The sequence below is a fragment of the Triticum dicoccoides genome, chromosome 6A (assembly GCF_002162155.2).
Source record: "Triticum dicoccoides isolate Atlit2015 ecotype Zavitan chromosome 6A, WEW_v2.0, whole genome shotgun sequence".
In the NCBI taxonomy this organism is placed as follows: Eukaryota; Viridiplantae; Streptophyta; class Magnoliopsida; order Poales; family Poaceae; genus Triticum; species Triticum dicoccoides.
In genome coordinates this window covers 135,646,910-135,669,843 of record NC_041390.1, presented here as the reverse complement: position 1 = coordinate 135,669,843, position 22,934 = coordinate 135,646,910, and the positions used below count along the sequence as shown (strand labels likewise).

The following is a 22,934-nucleotide window of genomic DNA, read 5'->3' as shown; positions in this document are numbered from 1 at the left end:
TCCTCGGTGGTCTGAAACCGAGGTTGGTGAAATACTGGATAAGGCCGATGGGGAGTGGATTGAAGAACTTCCGTGCGTCCTCTGGAACCTGAGAACAACGCCATACCGGTCTACTGGCTATACTCCATTTTTCATGGTATACCGTCCTCCCCAGTGACCTCGAGCATGATTTCGGTCACGTATCTTGTTACAGAGCTGGAGCGTCAAGACGATATGGATGCACTGGAGGAAGCCCAGGAGATTGCATTGGCTAGATCGGCTATCTATCAACTCGTGCTCCCCTGCATCGTACTGTCGATCCGGTCGAAGCTATGGTTGCACCGGCACCACGAGTTCCGTTCCGGTGAGCTGCGGCTATCCTAGTGCCTGCCATCACCACCATCTGACATGGCTCCATCCTAGCTTTGCGTAGCGCCAAACCGCACGTCCAACCGCTGTCTATAGCGTCATTCCGGTGCATCTCCGCCATGGGAAATGGTCGCCACTGGCTAAATTCCAGTGAGCTGACGTGGCCGGCTTAGTGGTTAAGCATCCGGTTAATTAGACCATATGAAGCTGACATGTGGGACCCATGTGCTAGTTAATTAGCCAAATACTTGTAGTTAGAATTATTGTTAAACCGAGTAGGCCCCACTGGTCAGGTCTGGCCTGGATGACGCATGCTTTGACCGAACCCACTGTCAGTGAGTGGCTGACTAAGAGATGAGAGCATCCAGGGGCGGAGCTGGGCCCCGGGCACCCAGGGCCCAGGCTCGGGGCATGGAGTTTTTTCAAAGCTATTACCAATATAGAATTCGGTATGGGCCCAGGTTGTAGCCCAGCCCACATGCATAATGCTCTTCCAATTTTCAAACTGTAGAGCGTCGTCCCACACGCACGCACGACAGGCTGACCTACACACGCACACACCCAGAGGATCAGATGTAGCCGCCGCGCGGATCAACCTCCGCCATTTGCCGGGCTCAACCCTAGCCGCGCTGTCAGGCCTGGTAACTGTTGGAGATCACCTGATGAAGCACAGTGATATTGTGTTGCCCAGATGTGTGTCCGTCGTTGATCTGTGATCCAACGAAGCCTAGAAGACTTTACCACTTCGCTACCGAGTTGCGTTTACAACCGTAGATCTTCATCTGGACGGCTCAGACCGTTGTCAACTTACTTTTAAAAGTTACCGCGTTGCTTTTACCTACTGAACCTGTCACTTTCTACTTTTAGCTTTGAATTCTCTTTATAAACCCTCCTCCGGCTTTTGGAGAGGGGATCGGGATTATTCTGGGCTTGGCCCTTGTAGCCGCCGTGTTCCGGCAGGCGAAAACCCTAGCTAATTGCTTCAGATCTGAGTGAATTAACCACCAAATTTCCCACCAATTTCCTTGTGTTCATTCGATTTCTTGCAAATTCAGAGACAGCTACTACTAGGGCCTGTCAAGTGGTATACAGAGTGTTGGTTGTAGTCCTTGGAGGCGGGATTTGAGCCCAAATCCAATCTGGCCCCCCGATCTGGCGTGGCGGCAGTGTCGGCGGCGATTGGCGGCAGTGGATCAATCGGCAGCAGAAAGGTGGAGTCGTGGTTTCTGAAGAACAATTCTTCAGTGCAAAATCCCACCCAACCCTCCCTTCAGTGCTATTTACTTTGGCGATTTGGTCTCTTTCCAATCTGATGGGTGCAAGTGAACCAGAGTGGTTGGTTACCGGACAACGGGTGTAAAATTCTTCCGTCCTTGCAAGTTTCATTCTTATACCTAATCTGCAAGTAATGTCCAACAAAAACCCTGAAGACATGGCAGGTGAGACGCAAGATACTGATTATTTGGAGCTTGAATCGCTGTAACTTGACATAAAAACACTCACGCAAGAGCGCGAAGAGGACAGAAAAGAGTTCTACCATTTCACAGACTCTGTCAACAAGAACTCCGCTAGCATACAGAAGAATTTCAAGAAAATTCAGATTTCCTTGCTGAAGTTAACAGTAGAGCAGTCAGTCGACGAAGAAGAGGAGGAGGAAGAAAGACCAGATCCGCTGTCAGGGCAAGGAAGCACGGCTATACCTCCAGGAAGGCCAAAGCAACTCCCAAACAGCCACCTTGCCACTGAGAAACATGACCCTGCAACTGGGGGATCTGTTGTTCGGGTTGACAAAGCAACAGGCAGAGAGCTAAACATGGACGGCACGCCAAAGGGACCTTATAGGGACCCTAATCACACAGCTAACAAGCAAGACTTCCACACCCATCAGCAACAACAAGGTCAGGTCCCAAAACATATCTTGATAGTGGACGAATTACCTGAAGCAGAGGTCAGAAGAGAAAGGAACAGACCTTATACACCTGAAGTTCAAAGAAATCTCCTTTGTGTTAAACCTGCAAAGTTAAACATTGTTGAATTCGATGGAGTTGATGTAGACTCTTGGATACAGAATATTGAACAGTATTTTTCAGCTGCAAGAACCCTAATCGAGCAAAGAACTGAAATAGCAGTTTCATATTTAAAAGGTGAAGCTATCCAATGGTGGAGAGGTACAGGGTTTATTGTTCATCACACTCCATGGCACAAATTCTGCTCTGCGATCACACAAAGATTTGCAGTAACATCTGTATGTGAGAATGTGAAAGCCTTCCACAAGTTAACACAACAAACTTCAGTTGCTCAGTATATTTCAGAGTTTGAACAACACATGAACTTGATGAGGAGGGACAACCCTGCAATACCAGATGACTATTATATGCATAGTTTCATTGCTGGGCTAAACCCTTACATCCAAAGTCACCTGGAATGTTTACAACCTGCTGACATGACCAATGCAATGTGGTTAGCCAGAAGAATTGAAAAGTCTTGTCCTCCTACCCTCACTCAGAAGCCTCATGTGCCCAACTACAGAAGAGGAACTACAGGAGAAATATATAAACCTGTACTCCCTGCAAGTACATCTCCTGCTGCTGTTATACAACAAGCTAGAGAAAAGGGCATTTGCTATAAATGCAGAGAACCATGGTTCCCAGGACACAAGCAAATGTGCAAGATGTCACCAAAAGCACAAGTTCAGGCACTGCAAGAACAAGGGGAAAACCCTGACATTATTTACATAGTAGATGCAGAGGAGCTACATTCAGATGGGGATGAAGAACCTCCTGACAACCAAGAATTAAAAATCTCCATGCATGTTGCTACAAGAGTACCTGAAGATAAAAAGAAACACACTTTTACTCTCCAGGTCCAAACTGGAAAAACAGTGGGTCGAGCTTTGGTGGACAGTGGACGTACTACTACTTTCATCTCCCCTGCTCTTGCTTTACAATCTGGTTGTCCAGCCACACCAGTGAAACAAGTCCAAGTAACAGTTGCTAATGGGGGTAAATTATTTAGTGACTTTTCTCTCCACAAAATCAAGTATAGCATCCAAGGAGTAGAATTGGTATCTGATTTCAGACTGTTGAAACTCACTGGATATGACATCATACTGGGAGCTGACTGGATGTATCAGCACAGCCCTATCACTTTTGATCTTCCTAACATGAGCTTGGGGATCAGACAGCCCAATGGGCAACAAACTACTTTCATGGATGAGAGTTTGCCCACTAGCCCTTGCACCCCTATACTGCAAGACATGAAAAACATACTTGACGGCATGCTGACTGGAGCTTTGATGTGGATGCAACCAGTGCAGTTGGAAACCATACACGACTCTGTCCAAAAACCTGGAATAACTACATTATTAGAAAACTTCAAAGATGTTTTTGCAGAGCCCACTGGGTTACCCCCGACCATGCAATCAACCTTGAACCTGGAGCCCCAATGATAAATCAGAGAGGATATAGATTGCCACATCATCAGAAAAATGCATTGGAAGAAATCATTAAAGATCTTCTCCAAAAAGGGATTATCAGATTAAGTCACAGTCCATATTCCTCTCCTGCTATTTTGATCAAGAAAAAGGATATGACTTGGAGGTTATGCATTGATTACAGGAAATTAAATGCACACACAATCAAGAACAAATATCCCATACCCATGATAGAAGATCTCTTGGATGAATTGAATGGAGCAAAAATCTTCACCAAACGAGATTTAAGAAGTGGGTATCAGCAAATCAGAATGAAAGAAGGAGACATAGAAAAAACTGCTTTTAGCACACACATTGGTCTGTTTGAGTTCTTGGTCATGCCTTTTGGAGTGACAAATGCCCCCCCCCCTCCTTTACAGAACTCATACACACTGTATTGGGGCCATTACTGAGACATTGTGTACTAGTTTACTTTGATGATATCATCATTTTTAGCAAGACCTACAAGGAACACTTGGAACATGTAGCCCTGGTATTGGAAGCACTCAGAAAACATTAGCTCTATGCAAAGCTCTCTAAGTGCACCTTTGCACAAAACAAAGTGGAGTACTTGGGCTATGTGGTGACTGACAAGGGAGTATCTACAGATCCTGCAAAAATAGAAGCCATAGTAAACTGGCCCACACCTCAGAATGTGACACACTTGAGGAGTTTCTTGGGATTAGCAGGATACTACAGGAGGTTTATTCAGAATTATGGACTGATTTGCAAGCCACTGTTTGATGCACTGAAAAAGGAAGGATTTCAATGGACTGACAGGCAAATGACTGCTTTCCAACAACTAAAAACCAGGATGACTTCTGCACCAGTCCTTGCTTTGCCTGATTTCTCCCTTCCTTTTGTTTTAGAAGCTGATGCTTCTGGATATGGAATTGGAGCAGTATTAATGCAGAAGGGACAACCCATTGCTTATATGAGCAAAGCTCTAGGCCCTAGAGCTGCTGCCTGGTCCACATATGACAAAGAGGCATTGGCCATCATTGAAGCATTTAAGAAGTGGAAACATTATTTTGCTTCATCCTCAATAATTATCAGAACTGACAACAGAGTTTGAAGTACATACAAGAGCAAAAAATAACTGAAGGGGTGTAGCACAAACTCCTCATTAAACTCATGGGGTACAAATTTACAGTGGAGTACAAGAAAGGCAAGGAAAATAGAGTAGTCGATGCCCTATCTAGAGTTAAATATGCCCTGAATGCCCTGGGCTCTAGCACTGCAATTCCCTCTTGGATTTCTGAAGTGGTGAACAGTTACAAAGGAGACACTAAATGTTCTGACTTAATTGCTAAATTAGCAATAGATCCAACTGGCCAACCTCCTTACACTCTCACCAGTGGAGTGCTCAGATACAAGGGAAAATCATGATTGGCAACAACAGTGAACTGAAAAATTCCTTGCTCACTTCTTTTCACAAGTCTGAATTAGGAGGACACTCTGGGGAAAGAGCAACTTATCACAGATTGAAAATCATGTTTACTTGGCCTGGCATGAGGAAGGCAGTGCAAACCTTTGTTCAACAGTGCCCTGTCTGTCAATTGAACAAGGCCCAACATGTGCACCCCCTGGCCTATTGCAACCCCTCCTAGTTCCAGATTTTGCTTGGACCCACATTAGCATGGACTTTGTGGAAGGGCTGCCCAAATCTGAACATAAGGACATGATACTGGTTGTAGTTGATCATTTCACTAAATATGCTCACTTTGTGGCCATGAGACACCCCATCACTGTAAAGAGAGTAGCACAAGCTTTCACTGACAACATATTCAGATTACACGGCCTGCCGACAGTGATAGTAACTGACAGAGATAGAATATTCACTAGTCATCTATGGCAGCACTTGTTCAACAAAATGGGAGTCAAATTACACATGAGTACTTCTTACCACCCCTAATCAGATGGACAAACAGAAAGAGTAAATCAATGCCTTGAGAATTACTTAAGATGCATGGCTTTTGCCCATCCCAAGAAATGGCACAGTTGGCTATCAATGGCTGAATGGTGGTACAACACCACTTTCCATACCTCACTAAAAATGACTCCTTTTCAAGCTCTATATGCCAGACCTCCTCCCCTGATTGCTGAACTGATGTTACCACCAGTGGAAGGTGAGGGTCACCAAGATAAACTGGACAGAGACACAATAGCCCAACAGATCAAGGACAATTTACTCAGAGCACAAGAGAGAATGAAGTTCTTTGCTGACAAGAAAAGATCTGGGAGACAACTGGCTGTTGGAGATATGGTCTATGTCAAATTGCAACCTTACAGACACACCAGCTTGAGCATACACAGACACCTGAAACTTCACTCCAAATACTATGGGCCTTTCAGAGTCATGGAGAGAATTGGAGTTGTGGCTTATAGACTCCTCCTGCCCGAAGGCTGTCAACTTCACCCCACTTTTCATGTAAGCCGACTCAAGAAACACATTGGTCCTGAAGTTGTACCTAACCCCAAATTGCCTCTACTTGATGAACATGGCAACATCCTCATCCAACCTGAAGCACTGCTTGAGCGACGACTAATCCCACGAGTCCAGTGAGACATTAGCATTCCAGTAGTACAGTGGCGTATCAATTGGCTCAACCTACCAGTGGCAAATGCCACCTGGGAAGATGCAGCTTTCATTCAGAAAATATTCCCTGCTTTTCATCCTTGAGGGCAAGTCTGATCTTCGTCGGGGGGAATTGTCAGACCTGGTAACTGTTGGAGATCACCTGATGAAGCACAGTGATATTGTGTTGCCCAGATGCGTGTCCGCCGTCGATCTGTGATCCAACGAAGCCTATAAGACTTTACCGCTTCGCTACCGAGCTGCGTTTATAGCCGTAGATCTTCATCTGGACGGCTCAGACCGTTGTCAACTTACTTTTAAAAGTTACCGCGTTGCTTTTACCTACTGAACCTGTCGCTTGCTACTTTTAGCTCTGAATTCTCTTTATAAACCCTCCTCCGGCTTGTGGAGAGGGGATCGGGATTATTCTGGGCTTGGCCCTTATAGCCGCCGTGTTCCGGCAGGCGAAAACCCTAGCTAATTGCTTCAGATCTGAGTGAATTAACCACCAAATTTCCCAACAATTTCCTTGTGTTCGTTCGATTTCTTGCAAATTCAGAGACAGCTACTACTAGGGCTTGTCACGCGCTACCAGCATTCCCCCGCGCTGTCGTCCCGATCCGGCGCCGTCGTCCCATGCTGCTACCAGTCCATAACCGTCCGCCATGGGCCATGGCCGAGCTCCCGGCCTCCCTCCGGCCTCCATCGTCTTGCGCGCGAGCCGGGAGCCCAACCTCCGCTGCGCCCCGAGCGTCGTCCGCTCCAGGACGAGGCCGCCGTGTTGTTGCGGTCCTACCGGCTGCTAGGTAATTTTCTGACCGAGACTGTGCATAGTGCGTATATACTGAATAACTGAAGTATTTAACACTGAACTTTTCAGATGATATTTAACATTGAACCTAGGACTGCATTGAACTGAAATTCAATGGAAAAAAAACTGTGTGTGTAGCAGTATGTATATGTCTTGCATGTATTGCTGAACTGAAATTTAATTTTTTTAATGACATTTGGGACATATATAAGTGTAAAGTTTTTTGGAATGTTAGTACACGGTTATTTTGGTTAGTAAGTGCGAAAGTTTTTCAATATCGGCCAAAAAAAATGTTTTGGCCCGGGGTTTGCTTGAATCCTGGCTCTGCCACTGAGAGCATCTCCAGTTGAGCCCCCAACAGCCCCCCCCCCCACCCACACACACACACACAAGGCCCTTTTTTAGCGCCGGCGCAGAAAAAATGGCCCATCCGCGTTCTCAGGAGCCCAATTTTCGCCGTTTAGGCCCGAAACTGGCGCCGGCGGATTCAGGCCAAACCCGGCGCGCTGGGGGCGCCGAGGGAATCGTTTTTGGTGCGAAAGAATGGCTAACCCGCCGAGTCAGTGACCACGGCGCATCATCGTCCTCATCGCCTCGGTTCCCGCGGGGAATCAATGCCAAAGCTGACGCGATGCTGCACCGGTCAGCCTCCATTGATACCTCATGGGCGGCGCAGTGAAGGCGCGGCGACGCGCGTCTCGCCCGATCCTGCCACGCGTACACACGTCGGCTGCCCTCCCATCACCCACGCCCGGCTATAAAAAGGCCCTCCCTCGCCGGGGAGCACACACACTCTCGACCGAGCTCCTCCTCTCGCCGCCGACACCCTTCTCGACCGAGCTCGCCTCTCCGCCTTTCTCCCTGCGCACGAGCATGGCCGAGCGTTACCCAGGCGACGCCGCGGCGGCTAACGGCTTCAGCCGTCGTCACCGGCACGAGGATGAGGCACGGCTCCTCTAGGAGGCCGACTACCCGGCACCGCCGGACATGCAGGTGACGGGCATGTGGAAGCTGAGCGCCGGCGGAGTGCCGGTGCCACCGGCGCTGCCCGGCGCGCCGAGATCGCGCGCATCTGGTCCTCGTTGACAGAGGAGGTGCACAACCAGCCGAGGTACGCCCCCGACAGCAACACGCTGTGGACGGTGTACTTCAAACGCCGCCACGCCGAGCAGCTCGCCTCCTCGAACGGCGTCGAGCCCCGCGGTCGCCACAACTCCCAGGGACGGCGCCAATGGTGGGGCGTCCCCGGATGCACCCTCGAAGCCGTCCTCGAGCACATCGAGGCCGGCAACACGCCGCGCCTGGAGTGTCCGGCGCCTCCCACCTTCTCACGTCGTCGCGGCAGCTCATGGACGCCGCGGCGGATGGAGACGGCGACCTCCTCGTCGTCGGGCTCTGGCTCCCTCTCCTCCGGTTCGCCGGCACTCCGCCCCGTCAAGCCGGAGCCAAAGGAGACGCCACTCGGGCGCCGCAGGTGCGGCCTCGTCATCCACGACGGTGGACGCCCCTCTCCTTCTTCCTGGCTCGTCGGGCCGAAGACCGAGCCGGGGTTGCTCCCCGTGAATTAGAGCACGCGGACATGACCGCCGCCGACGAGACCGCCCTCAAATGGGCGAAGGCGCACTGCGTTCGCGAGCAGGTGGAGCGCCCGCGCCGCGCCCTCGAGGAGATCGCCGCGGATGCGTGGAGGGTGGCGTCGTCATCCTCGACAGCGACGACGAGGACGCGCCCGGGTCGTCCAACCCCCCGCGCATCGGCGACGCTGGTCAGGGGTCCAGCAGGGACGGCGGCGACTACACCCGGTTCTACAGGCTCCTCGGCATGTAGAAAGCGGGGCTTTTCGGCAGTAGCGCGGCGACGCAATAGTGCTAGGCGTTTTTTTAGTTTAGTTTAGATTTATGTGTTTAAGTTTTTGTACAAATATCAATGAAATCGCGACGAATATGCGTCGTGTTTGGCCGAACTTTGGCCGAGTTTATTTTTCAAAAAGGGGGTCGTGGGGTGGCGGTTGGGAAACCGACCGCCCCCACGCCGATATTATCGCCCCTGGGGGCCGAACGGCTGGAGATGCTCTGAGTAACCCAAGGTCAATGCTGGCAATTCTACAAACTAGTCCAAATACCTTTTCCCTTGATACTTGAACATGAGTAGATAGTTTCTGATATAAGTCTTGCGGAGTATATTTGTAGCTTAATTAACTTGTTGCGGAGGAGACCACTAAACCCAATGGTGGTTTCTAAGTGGCTACAAATTAACTTGTTGCAGAGGAGACCACTAAACCCAATGGTGGTTTCTAAGTGGAATTCAATGTCCACTAAGAAGGGTCGTTGTATCTTCTTTCAGGCCTCTTGTGCCCCTTTTTAAACTTGTCTTTAGTAAGACATATTTTGCTTCTGCTGATGCTTGTTGTATGTTGGGTCATGTGACCTTTGTGTGTAAATAACACTGCTACGATTTGCTCTTTAGAACCTATGTGCTTCGAGTCGTAGAGTTCGTGTTGCGAACTTGTGATACATGTTGTTTCCGACACACTGCATGCATGATAAGTGCACGTTGTGTGTAGGGGTTTGAATTTTGGGTCGTGTACTTGTTAGCGGACTTTCAATACAGAGGAGTATCGCATGTGTTATGAGAGCTCGGGAGTTTGTCACACCACGCCAGGTGCTGACGCTCCAGCTCGGACACATCGAGCAGACACATGCACTGGGAGCTCGGGAGTTTATCACGCCATGCCAGGTGTTGACGCTTCGGTCCAGTTGCATTGCATCAACTATTGTATGATCGTTCCTGATTGAGTTATATGGCCTGGATCTCGGGTCGGAATCTTTGATGTGCAATTGCTAGCAGTCGATCAAATACGGGGTGAAGCAACTTGACTATGCGCTGGGGATTCATTCCCAGCCCTGCATAGTCCTTGTATGGTAACGATGGATTCCCCTACATCGGTTGATGTGATCCCGATGTAGGACTGCTGGACCATTGTTCCTGGCTCTCCGAGAGTATTTGGCGCCCATGGAGCAGTCTGTATGGCTGTTATTGTCCGGACGCGAATCTCGACTTCCTGTATGCTCCACTACAGCTAGGTCAAAGGATACTGCAGCGTTGTAAACCGATGAATTTTCCAGCACAAGCGGGGCGGGGGTATATAAAAGTTCAGAGCATTCTTCCTACCCTTATCATTTTTTTCATGTACATGTGGTGCTCGATGCCTCAATGGTCATACCATTGATATTCATGTTTTTGTTGTTCATCTTTTGATGTTAAACTGCTAAGAACTACTACTTTATTATGTTTATTGGTTTATCTGGTTCGTCATTTATTACCAAAATTATTTGTCTGTGATAAATCTGAACATTCTGTTTTGTTCTATTTCTAAAGGTGCATAGGGGGAACAAAACTTTGTAGCTAAGTACAATTCCAAATGCTGAAGTCTCATTTTTGCTGACACATAATATCCTTTGGCCATGAGAATGCAGGATTATGCAGAGTTGTTTTTATTATTGCCGGAAAAACTATTCCTATGTAGTGCTGTGTGATGGCTTTCCGCATATCTCTACTCCTAATGGAGCAGTTGGTAGGATTGCGTCCACGGTTTATTTTCGTCTGGTTATATTTCGTCTGGTTTATTTTCGTCCGGTTTATTTTCGTCTCATATCCCACCATCATATCTCCTCACATTGATTTTTTTACCCTCACAATAAAAACTTTCCTAACTTTTCCAAAGTTTCCTAACTAGACACGTTATAAACGGACATGTACCGATAGCACGTTATCAATTAATAAAATTTTGTTTTATGACAATCAATTCCAAATCCTAATTTTCCTAATGCATCGATCTTTGCCTTTTTTAAGTAGTTATTTTGATAGGGAGGGTTTAGCCACGAAAATCATCCCTCCATCGTCGGCTGCATCCCTCACCCACGTCGCTGTTGCAGGATCTTCATCCGTCATCCTGAGCAATTGGGGCGGCGATGCGGGCGAGCTTCACGATAGTGGGGAGGACCAGGCCGCGGTGAAGGCAGGTCATGCGCTCCTCACGCTCCACGAACGGAACCTGCGCACGGAGGCGGTAGCGCGGGGTGGCAGCCGGCAATGAGGCGGCCGCGCTACGTGACGAGCTACGGGTCCCCCTTTGTGATGTTTTGGCATCGCTCCTTCATCGCACATCCTCAGGTTCCTCTTGCCCTTCCCTTCCTCTGTCCTCCTCTCCCATCTCTATGCTTTCACGTGCATCCAGTTTTGATTCCTCGTGTGATATATACCAAACATAGGTACGTCAATTCACTTCCTTCCCTTCCCTTCGTCCCTCGGTCCCACGCTCGTGGCGCTGAAGTGGTGACAACAGGCGATGGTGGTGGTGTCGCTGATGGCGGCGAGGACAGCATGTGGCAGCTCCCGAAGCATGAACACGACCGCACCTCGGGCCTGCCGTCTGCCAAGATATGGGTGAGTTCTCGTGCTGCCAACCATAAACCCTCATGTCCTACAAATTCCTCAAACCCTACCGTCTTGATCCCGTCCACGCTCTGATCCAAAGGACGATGCAGCTCTGGCCGATTGACAATGGAGGTTTGGGATCCTTCCTCTCAGCACCCACTCCTGGAAGAATCAGCGGTGCGCCACGCCGATTGAACCCCGTCGAGATCACTCGCCAAGATTGCTATTCTGAAGTTTATTGTAAAGAAAGTGAAGAGTGAGACAGGATCCGTTTATTTTCAACCGGTTTATTTTCAACCGGTTTATTTCCATCAAATTACCCCCACCCCCACGCCCACCCACCGAAACGCGCCCAGCGAACCGGGGAGAGATCCATTGATTTGGCTAAGGTAGGAAAGAATCTATTATTTGTTTGCTAAAGCAAATTGCATTAATGGGAGAGATCCGTTGATTTGGCTAAGGTGGGAAAGAATCTATTATTTGTTTGCTAAAGCAAATTGCATTAATGAAAGAGATCCGTTGATTTGGCTAAGATAGGAAAGAATCTATTATTTGTTTTCTAAAGAAAATTGCATTAATGAGAGAGATTTGTTGATTTGGCTAAGATAGGCGGTTTTGAGTAAAGTTATCTTTACTGTAGACATATAATGACAATTAATCAAGTATCAACATCATTGCATGCTTATTGTGTGGAATGTGTGTCCCAATGTTGACAGAAGGTATAAAAAGATTGTCTTGGAATTATTATTGTCTTGGGAAGATATTGCCCTGAATTCTCATTTCTCATCAGAAATTTAGTATCCATTTTCGTTGATCTTATTTGCAACATGTACAAGTCAGTAATAATCTAAGGGGGTGCCCTACCGGAGAAGATTATGATAGTTGGACAAGAAACTTGGTACTGTCGTGTAAGGTAAAGGTAGGAGAAATAGGAGATAAAAGCATGCATGGTGGGAGAAGGAAGTCGAATGTCGCGTGGTAGCTCAGACATGGAGTGTGGAAGAAAGACAATGACAAGATGTATGTATCTACTAGATCATGACCATGAGATATCATCCCATAGAAATGACCTTTGACTCTCATGTCACATGAATTTTCTCTTTGTATATATATATTTGTTAATCCGTGGCAACGCACGGACACTTAGCTAGTTATGCTAATGTTTTTGTCCGAGGCTTGGCCTTTCGTGACGGTTTGTTGCTGCAATTCCAGACTAACCATGTGTGATTCAACGGTTGAGAAAATGGAAATAGAACTTCTGACTAAAGTTGGGGGTGTAATGTTTGGACATTATGTTACGCAAAAATGAAAACCCTTTGCATAGAAAGAGGTACTTGAGGTACAATCTTGCTTTATTCAGATGCATTCCCAACTTCTAGTAAAAGTTAAAGATAATTCTTTGCTTAATGCAGCGCCATCCGATGTTGTAGGTGAGAGGAAACACAACAGAATCTGCTACAGTTGAATAAGGTGAGCACATGAGGTAGGGCGCCAGGAAATGGTGGAGGAATGGAGCTACAACGCAGCACAGCTACGACGGCGAAGCTTCAGGAGGAAAAAGGATTATGTAGGAACGGAGGATCAGGAGATAGATGCCAACTTGTCTTCTAGCAGGGTGAGGATGGAATGCGCAGTAGTTTCCAAAGAGAAGGAAATAGGAAAAGGCCGGCTTTTGCCATGGCGTGGTCAACAAGTGCATGTGCATCGTACATTCGTACTTAAACTTGGGTTCATAAAAAAATTAATCCTTCTTTTTCGAGTTAGGGAGAAAACAAACCTGACTACTATTTTCTGGACGTACAAATGAAAGTTGAATGAAATGTACCGGACAACATTTTTTCTTCGAAACGGAACGGTACCGGACAACATTTCAAATGTAGGGTGGAAGGAAGGCCTATCTCTATCAATCCAACGGTCAGAACTCCCAATTATCGTCGAGGTGGACTCCATGGTGGCCTTGAAGACGATTCAAGCCCAGGATGAGGATAGATCCTTATATTCAACCATTATTAGAGAGATTCGTCATTTAATGTCTCTTCGTAGAACTTGTATTAGCTTTGTTAATCGTTCTCAGAATAAAGTTAGCGACAGTTTAGCGTCGTTTGCGAGGGTTGAAGGAAGAACTATGACTTGGCTTGGGTCAGGACTTTCAGTTTCCCTAGAGTTAGCTCTCGCAAATTGTAATCATATTGATTCTGAGTAATACAAGTCTTCTACCCGTAAAAAAAATGTAGGGTGGAACAAAGAATTATGAAATACTCCTTCTGTATTTTATTTGTGAATCTGAACGCTCTTATATTTCTTTACGGAGGGAGTACGAAACGTGAACGCTCTTATATTTTTTTATGGACGGAGTACGAGACAAAATTTGACTCGCAGGAAATGACAAGCATAAGGAAGTACTTCTTATGTACTGAAATACTTGTAGTTGGGGGAACTTGTACTACTTTTCCTTAGCTATGAGTATTTCGGTACAAAGGTTATAAATAGGAAAGAAATGCATATTTCAACCCTGAACTCTTGGTTTAGTCTAATTTACAACCCCGAACTTCAATACCGTTTAAATTACAATCCGCAACTCTTAAAACTGTTCAAGATTCAACCCTTTCTCCCCCTGACCGGTTTTGACCCATTGACGGGAGGAGACCAGCATGGCGGATGTGAGGGAGTCACGGCCTCATGAACAGAAGACCCCATCGGCCTGCATCAACGAAAATAAAATCCACCATCCGGCTCGTGGTTTACAAAAACAACTTCCTGTAGATCCTGATCTTCAAGGGCCCAAATGCACCTGGCCATATTACATTCGAGCAGAGAATGAAGCTATGAGTTATCTGATCCGCACAATCCACAAACACTCCAAGAAATTGCTCTGAGTTTTAGCAAGAGCTGCCCTACGAGGGTCACATTGATTGATTGAAAGGCTTGAAAGAAAACATAGTTCGGAGAGGGGATTATACCTGTTGATACCGGATTCCAAAAATGTGTGCATCGTTCCCCACAAGACAAGAACCTTTATTTCAAAATAAAAAAATCTATTCGAGTCGGAAATGAGAGATTTTTTGTTAGTCGACATGTTGTGATGTTGCAGCAAGTCTGCTGTCGGTAACGATTGCTGAGCCAACCTCCGCCTTTGTCTAACCTTGGAACTAGATGCATCCGCGCGCCCCTCTAGCCACACCTCACGTCTGTCTTTAGTATCAGCTAGCATCCAATAGGCCGATCTGACTGAGAAAAGCATAGAGCGAATGATCTTAATATCCATGGGTAGAAACGTCTGGGGTCAACCGATCAGTATCCCACTCCACATTGGCTGTGAGCGGGGGTTGCAGCAAAGGCACACAAAATCTCGTGGGAGCAAAGTTTTGTTGCCATACTGGTTAATCGGTTGGAGCGGATAAAAACGAGAAACAAAGAGAAGGGCAATTCATAAAAAACCTTAGCACAGCAAATCCATAAACTTGCAACCGATGCCATCCAAGTTCATTAAGCCACGGTCCATGACGACAATGGGCAGCATTTCAATCATTCAAAGTCAACATTAGATGTTTGATAACACTACTTCTGTTCTTGAAACTACAAAAAATAGTTCCCCAGCTGACCCCATTACAAACAGGTTCGTGGAGCCCATGTATGGCGCATTTAGGCAGCCCAGCTCATATGAGTGCACAGCAGGTTCAGGCAAAGGATGAGTGCCCAGCAGGTTCCGATCACCTTCCGGTTCTCCTGTCCTTTTCCCGGTCTCTGCTGCTCCTATCGTGGTGATCATCCTTCCCTCGGCCTGAGCTTTTTTCGCGCGCCCTGTCTCTCCCGGCATCATTGCCATGCAATCTGCCTCTGCTGCGATTGTACTCTCGGTCTCTATCCAGTGATGACTTCCTTGAAGGACTACGGCTCCTGCTCCGGCTGCGAGGCCGCTTCCTGGAAGAATCACGTGCATCATCCGCCCTTTCTCTCCGTTCCAATGATAGTCTCTCTGGAAAACAGAACAATGTTTATCTTATGAGATACGCACCAGGATAACAAAAAGTTTGAGTTATAACTTGGGTCGTTATCATTATCAGATGAATTACTAAGTGAGCTACAAAATAAGTAATAGATGGATGGATGTGCGAGAGAAACGGCATTTCTATTATCAAACAAACAGGGTATTCCCTTCCTGACTTCTTACATACCAGAAGACCACCTGTTGTTTGCACCATCTATTGAAGACAAACCATAGTCTGATTGAAGGCGCCTACGGTGGCTGGCAACCTTCCTCTCAATCTCCTCCATGCTATGCAACCCCTTCTCCTCTAGAGATTCACGATACTGCATTACAGCAATCTCAATCTGCCTTAGCTTCTGCCTGTAGATCAAAAAGGAGTTGCTACTGTAAGTAAGAAGAATGTGCAACGTAAATCAAATGGTAGAATGATTAAACATTTGCTTTTGGAGAGGGGTGTGGGTGTACCTATGCTCTTCATCCACAATTGTATCTGGATGGTGAATTGCCTGATCGGTACTAATTTCGGTTGTGTCCACTTTCCCAGAATCACCAGCAATATCACTTCCAGATGAATAGCTTAATCCCAATCCTTGACCGTTTATTCTATCTTCATCATTGTCGTTGTCCTCTCGGTTCCATTTAGAAGCTGGCAAAACAGGATCAGCTTTCTGCTTGCTTGAAACTTGTTCAGGTTCAGGAGATACGCACTCTCTAGAGCGTCTTTGGCCTGTTTGCATACTGTGACGAGAGAGCCCCAGCATATCTGATTCACTGTCACCAGTACCATCTCCAAGCCTACGAGCGTTCAAACCAACATCCTCTCTTCCAGCTCTATGCGGTTCGCCTTGTACATATTTCATGGCAACGTCTTTCTGATATACTTGCTCCTTCTCAGCCTCTTCCAAGCTGAGCAATCTGGCAACCATCGTCTCTTTACCACCGCAAAGTGAGAGGCCATTATGCCTACAACGACGTTCAAGTTCAGCAAGTGGAAGACTCAACAGCTCCTTCGTCGCCGCTGCCTTTCCTGTGGCCAGGGCACCATCTTCATCGAGCCTAAACCCATTATTATCCTCAGAGCTAGTTTTCTTTTCAATTTCTGGTGCATCACCACATAGAGAGTGGAACGAGGTGACCCCAGAGTTGCCTGGTCTAAGAAAGGTAGCTTTTAGCCCATTCAGATATGCATCAGAAAACAGGAACCAGTCTGCCCATACTTGTAGAACTTTCAAAACCCTCTCCTGCAAAATAATGAATTATTAGTAAGAACATCAAAGGAAAACAGTTAATCTCTGCAACTCGAGAAATCTAGCAGCATTACCTTCAGAGCTTCAGCAGTAATCCTTCCTGTGATACTGCAATACAAGTCATTGAAGCTCTCCATGACATCAGGTATAGCAGTCTCAAACTTGGTTCGAAATGCAGAGGCATTCTTCACAGGAGCACTACTGTTATGAAGGATGTCGGACACTAGCATAAGCCGTGCAACCTTAGTTGGGATAGGTGTCTCCTTGAGTGTCAAAGATTCTACAAGAACCTCGACAATCTACACAAAACAAGAACCAATGTGTTCTCATGAAATATGAAGAACAAAATATAATTGAAGCGCACAACAATATTCAGTAGACCTCTGAAGTGTAGTTCACGACAAATAAATGACATCAAGCAGAGAATAAAACATGTACAGTTATATATAAGACCAGATGGTCCTGATAGTCAAAATGTATCACTATATGTGTTATATTGTTTATTTACTCTCCTTGGACATAAATTAGGCCTCATCAAAAGCATATGTTTAAAACAGATAATTCATCAAGCTTGCAAAGCACAACCACAATCAGGTTTACTCATAATGATCAAGCTATTAGCTAAGCTCAGAGTGGTCACAAGTAATAACAAGAAAGAGCTATTAACAGGACACGTGAGATCAAATCAATCAAAACAATATAACAAACTCATAATCATAAGCTATAGATAATTCAAGGCAAAAAGAAGAGAGGAATTAGCTGATTAGGTCAAATGTGCAAGGGGTACTACCTCTCCAGCAGCATCAGCATTATCCAATGCAAATCCCATAGCCTCCCTTATCTGACTTCTCTCTAATGTCAATGCACGCAGCATGTCCTCAAATTCATCACGTTGTGTCTCGGTCAATGTGCGCTCCACTTCAACACGCTGGAGAATGGAACACAAATTAATCATGTAATGGACACCATCTAAAAGAAGGCAAAGTAAAAAAGAACATCTGACAAGGTCCAACCAAACCTTACCCTGGTTCTACCAGCTGCAAAAGTAGATTCTTTTTCACGATCAGGACTTCGGCTGGATGGCAAAGCAGGTGGAACCCATCTAAAGTAACATATTTAATACAAAATTGTCAGATCATCAATAAACACGGTTACAAACACATAATGGCACTGTTTGCCGTCACTATTACCTTCCACTTCCTGTAATCATGATAAATGGTTCTGTTCGCCATCGTTGTAAAGTATCGCCCTGCGTTCCAATATCACAAGAATTTATATTAGTGTCATATTGGTAGAGTGATCCCCATATAGCTAGCTCATACATGTGGTTTGCATATGTAAGAAACACATGTATCTGGTTCCTATAACGGTCTTATATTCAAGCCAAACATTAGTAGACTGCCGAATTTTACAGAACAAGCTGATCAGGACATACTAAGAAGGAAAGAACATAAATTTCGTTGAACTAAATAATTGTTCATTTGGAGCAATTACTAGGTACTCTCTTTGCAAAACATATACACTGGTAAAATGTCGTAACGGTAAACAAAAAATATGCATCTGTATTGCAACCAAAGATAGCACATACAGACAGCTTTACTATCACCACGTGACCAAAATAACGGAGATTGAATGGACAGAACATAGACAGTTTTCTATTGTTAGATCATAAAGATAACATTGAAAATGTAGAAGTACAAACATCAATTGATACCTGAGCGAATGAGTATAACCGCCAAACATAGTATGTGTGTTCTTTAGATTTAAGATCAAACAAGAAGTTAAATAATGCTTTTCCTCGTCCTCGTTCCATTATAGCTTGTTCAAAAGCACATCCGCCATCAAGTACATGCAGGGCCATTGTATCAATCACATGCCGAAGATGTGAATCATCTGGCGGAGCAACCATTATATCAGGAACATTTGGAGTAAGCACCTGTCAAACCAAATGAGTCAGCAAAGTGAAATTACATATTTGACTAGAAAACTAACATGCCAACATCCTTATCGATGCAGAACTTATTGGATTCTATCTAGGCTAATGAAACACTACAGAACATAGCTGGCAAACTCACATGCAATTCAGTGCTGGTAAAAGGTTTAAAAATCATATTAAAAATTTGACTGAAAACAGTACCTGACCCGATCAGTTATTGGGAGGAACCGGTTTTCTCATGAATGGTTCCAATATGTATAAATTTGTAACACAATTTTTGAATTTGACCAGGGCATTACTATTCGACCATTCAAATTCACATTTTTCTCAGACTGGGATTATTTTCCAGGTAGTCATTAGGATATATTTAATCATTACCCCAGTGATGAACACATGTGGAAGGACTACAAAATTAATGCGACACTGAGAACAGACGAAAAGATATTCCATAAGTTAATTTGTACGCAACAAGGGAACATAGAATTTTCTCTCATTCCATAGAACTCAAGCACTCATGTTTTCTGAAAAAAATTCTGAAATGATATTATGATTTATTATGAAAATGAACCATTCTTCATCCTTCAAAAGGTCTCAATGAAAAACATGGGAAATTTTTCAATGATATTGCTTTATTGCAATGATGGCATGGATATTAAGGCCACAACACAGCACAAGGACATTTGTAATAATAACCAAAAAGTCACCAACCAGCTCTGAGGTTTGCTGTGTAACAGATGCAACAGGTGGACCTCCAGGACCAGATATGATGACAGTACCACCCTGCATAACATAGAAATACAAAATGTCATCAACAACACGAAAACACCAAAAACGTGCAAAACTACTTGCAACTTCCACAAAAATTACAAGTATTACGTAGGGACTTTGGGATGAAAGAATCAACCTCCTTGTTTCTGATAGCCATGTGCCCTGGAGGAGGAGCAGGTAGTGCTTGTGATGGAAGAGCAACAGATTTTCCCCACCCAATCTTCAGCTCATAGTCATACACAACAACACCTGAGATAAATAACTCAGTAAACTAGAAGCAGGAATACTAGTAGTACTTCAAAAGTATGAATACGTTTCAGGTTCCTATAATATGACATCCACTATATGGAAGTGCACAGTAACCTTGCATTTCATCCTTGGCTGCCTGTCCTTCTGCTCTATTCATGAATGCAACAAAGCCACAATGCCTTTGCCTTTTGCGTTCTTCTTCTGTTCGAGGCCACATGATCTTGACGCTTGCAATAGGTCCAAACCGACCAAATGTCCGCAGAAGAAAATTCTCATCCACCTAACAGCATACGGTTTACATTGCACGGTTAAGATAATCATGATGCATGTACACTTAAAATTATGTCTAGACAGAACAAGTAGTGGGGAAATCGACCTTAGGAGAGAGATTGCCAACATATAAATTTGTGGTTTGCGGATCTCCATCATCAAATGATCCTGGCAGTCTCCCAGTGGGATCAAATTCATCTGGTAGTTCATCAAAACGGCTAGAGGGCTGCAGGAAATAGCTTCAAGCATCAGTATACAAGGACAAACTACAAAGATTCTGAGAGGGGAATGGGAATCAATCACAATTTTATCTTATCAGCTGGAAACATGTTAGAAAAATGTTTCTCCAAGTTAGCAAACAGGATTTATTTTCACATTCTAGTCGCCTAACAAGGAATATTTCAGCATATAATCAAAATTACCCAATCATTTATTTCATATTACGTCTAGTAGAACGAACCAAAAGCTCCACTCTAACATATACTAAAACAGAACCTACCACGGAGGTGTCACCATGTCGACTGGCACGTTCTTGATTACGCCTTTCTCGAAGCTCTTTCTCCAGCTTCAATTCCTCCATGACAGTGTCTATTGCCCGTGGCTTTCCTCTTTCCTTTTCCTTTGGCCGCTCATCTTCCTTCTGCAGGTCAAGGTAATGCTCAACTGAAGAACCATACTGACTACAGACGCAATCATGAGAATAACGTCAGCGACAAACCTTTTTCTCCGGTTCTCTCCCAAATGAGGGTGGCACAAAAGATGGAACATACCTGGATAAAAATATGCTATGTATAAGGTATGTATTACGCTCGTAAGTTACTATGCCGCATATCATTTGTACACTAGATGACATGGGGTTATGGATAACAGCAACAGCAAAAGGATATTTGAGTAATTAAACAAAAAAATACTAATTTACTCTCTACAGGGCTATTTCAGGCATTCTTATTGAACTACTGAAACTTTCACCTTCCACTAATTTGTGTGCAATCAAATATATGTGCATATTTTATTAATTTCCCCACAAGTTTGAATCCATTCTAGTTTATATATAGGGAGTCTAATTTATCCTACCATCGGGCCGTGCCTCAATGATTTAGTGGAAACCACAGAACATTCTTAACTTATGATAGCATGGGACGCGAGACAAGTAAAAGTCAAAGTAAAGCTCCAATCTGCATTGCAGGTTAAGAGTACCTACATTTTTCCACGTTTGAATAAAATAATAATATAATTAGTTGAAAGCATCGGGTTTTGAAGCAAACTCATATCAGAATTAGTAAACGTTCGCTGCAACTAACAAAATTCTATTGCTTGAATTTTGGAAGTTGGTTCAAGATTCTAGTAGAGTACAATCAGCATCATTGACATTGAAAACTTCACAAAAGCCTGACACATTTGGTAGTTATTACATTAATACCATCAAATATGGCATTTGCTGCCAATGAATTATTATTCATACAGGTTTTACAAATTTAGAGTTATCTCACAATTAATTCCACTTTGATAGAAACAACATGGATGCTCTCTCCATGGTATGTGACTCTAAAAAGTCATGACCAGATTACTCGTGTACTATAAACAAAGCAGAACACAAATTTTGTACCCCTAATACATTATCAAGATCTTGAGCATCAGGTCAGCGCAACGATGAATAGCTATTTTGAGGAAGCGCAACTATAGTCTGCACTACAGCATAAATGCAGGTGCATTATGTGTCATGAAATGAGATGGCATGGCTGTTCATAAGGCCAGACAAGACTATTTTCTTCTTCAAACCATGCATATTTTAAATGCATTCAGAACTTGGCAACAAAAGGTAAATAAACTAATAATTCAGGAGTCATAATTGTAACATATAGTAAATTATAAGCCAGAATATATCATCAGGCGTTTTAAAACTGCTCATGCTTGGGCTCTGAAGTCCCATTTCTGGGTATATCAGCACATGATGTCTAAAGATGTAGCCGTGGTGCCACAGGATACCATCTTCTAGAAATCAAGTATTTATTTCAGTTACCTACTGCCCTTCTTTGGAACAGACCCCCTATCTTTGGAATTTCCACCTGTCATCGGCGAATGAATAAAAAGGGCAGCCTCTTGATTAATTGGAGCAATAAAAAGAAACAGTGCATATATCCATCATGATTGATACTGAAACTACAAACTGGAAGGTAACCATGGCAAAGTACAGGAGAATGAAACCCCTATCACTAACCTTCAGAATCAGCTCTCAACTTGGCATTGGGGTCGATAACACCCCCTCGGACAAACTTTGACCCAGATGCGCTTTCACCCTCGAATGACTTGACAAACTCCGCGTACACACGCGCCGCTTCATCTTCCTCCCTCTTCACAATACCAAAGAGTTAAACTCAGATATGAACCAAAAGTGTGTGCAGAAAGCAAAGTGAAGTATCTCAGGAAAGGTTTAAAAGGGACTCAAACCCCTGACCTTCTTCCTCGCCTCCTCGTTCTCCTTATGCCGATTGAACGGAACCTTCTTCGAACTCATCTGGACAATATTTGCCTGCAATCATCACCAGAGGGTGTCAGAATCCGACAACTTCAAATATTTCTACTGCCATATACGCCATCAAAATAAAATCTACACCACCACATAAGAAAACACGCAGGGAAACACATGAACGTGAGGACTGAAGTCATAGTGGTCACTCTTGTGCTAAGAGCAACAGTTCCCAGACTCCCGCTGAGGGGCTAAGCCCAGGCACAGGCAGACCCACCCCACCTACACAACCTTACGCACGCGCTAAAGCGCAATGCGATCCTACCAACGCCAGGCACAAACCCTAGCTCAGTCGAACCCCAA

At 44.9% G+C, this 22,934-nt stretch overlaps 1 protein-coding gene and 1 long non-coding RNA gene across 2 annotated transcripts in view; one reads left to right on the top strand and one right to left on the bottom strand.

The window, feature by feature from the left end:
- The first annotated feature begins 6,831 nt into the window (after positions 1–6,831).
- LOC119316270 lies at positions 6,832–13,308 on the top strand. The gene is made up of 3 exons (XR_005152843.1): positions 6,832–7,204; positions 12,859–12,985; positions 13,077–13,308. It is a non-coding gene; the product is annotated as an uncharacterized LOC119316270 (long non-coding RNA).
- A 1,792-nt stretch (positions 13,309–15,100) lies between these two features.
- Positions 15,101–22,934, bottom strand: part of LOC119316269 (protein RRC1-like) — an 8,900-nt gene continuing 1,066 nt past the window's right edge. The window contains exons 2-18 of the mRNA XM_037590577.1: positions 22,560–22,634; positions 22,323–22,455; positions 22,125–22,170; positions 20,823–20,874; positions 20,604–20,744; positions 20,211–20,330; positions 19,949–20,114; positions 19,722–19,834; positions 19,526–19,597; positions 18,596–18,817; positions 18,072–18,130; positions 17,905–17,983; positions 17,672–17,809; positions 16,956–17,180; positions 16,100–16,875; positions 15,822–15,994; positions 15,101–15,622 (exon numbers count right to left, since the gene is read on the bottom strand). Coding sequence (XP_037446474.1) covers positions 15,357–15,622; positions 15,822–15,994; positions 16,100–16,875; positions 16,956–17,180; positions 17,672–17,809; positions 17,905–17,983; positions 18,072–18,130; positions 18,596–18,817; positions 19,526–19,597; positions 19,722–19,834; positions 19,949–20,114; positions 20,211–20,330; positions 20,604–20,744; positions 20,823–20,874; positions 22,125–22,170; positions 22,323–22,455; positions 22,560–22,619 — 2,841 coding nt within the window. The 5' untranslated portion in view covers positions 22,620–22,634 and the 3' untranslated portion in view covers positions 15,101–15,356. The remainder of the gene's footprint in view (positions 15,623–15,821; positions 15,995–16,099; positions 16,876–16,955; positions 17,181–17,671; positions 17,810–17,904; positions 17,984–18,071; positions 18,131–18,595; positions 18,818–19,525; positions 19,598–19,721; positions 19,835–19,948; positions 20,115–20,210; positions 20,331–20,603; positions 20,745–20,822; positions 20,875–22,124; positions 22,171–22,322; positions 22,456–22,559; positions 22,635–22,934) is intronic.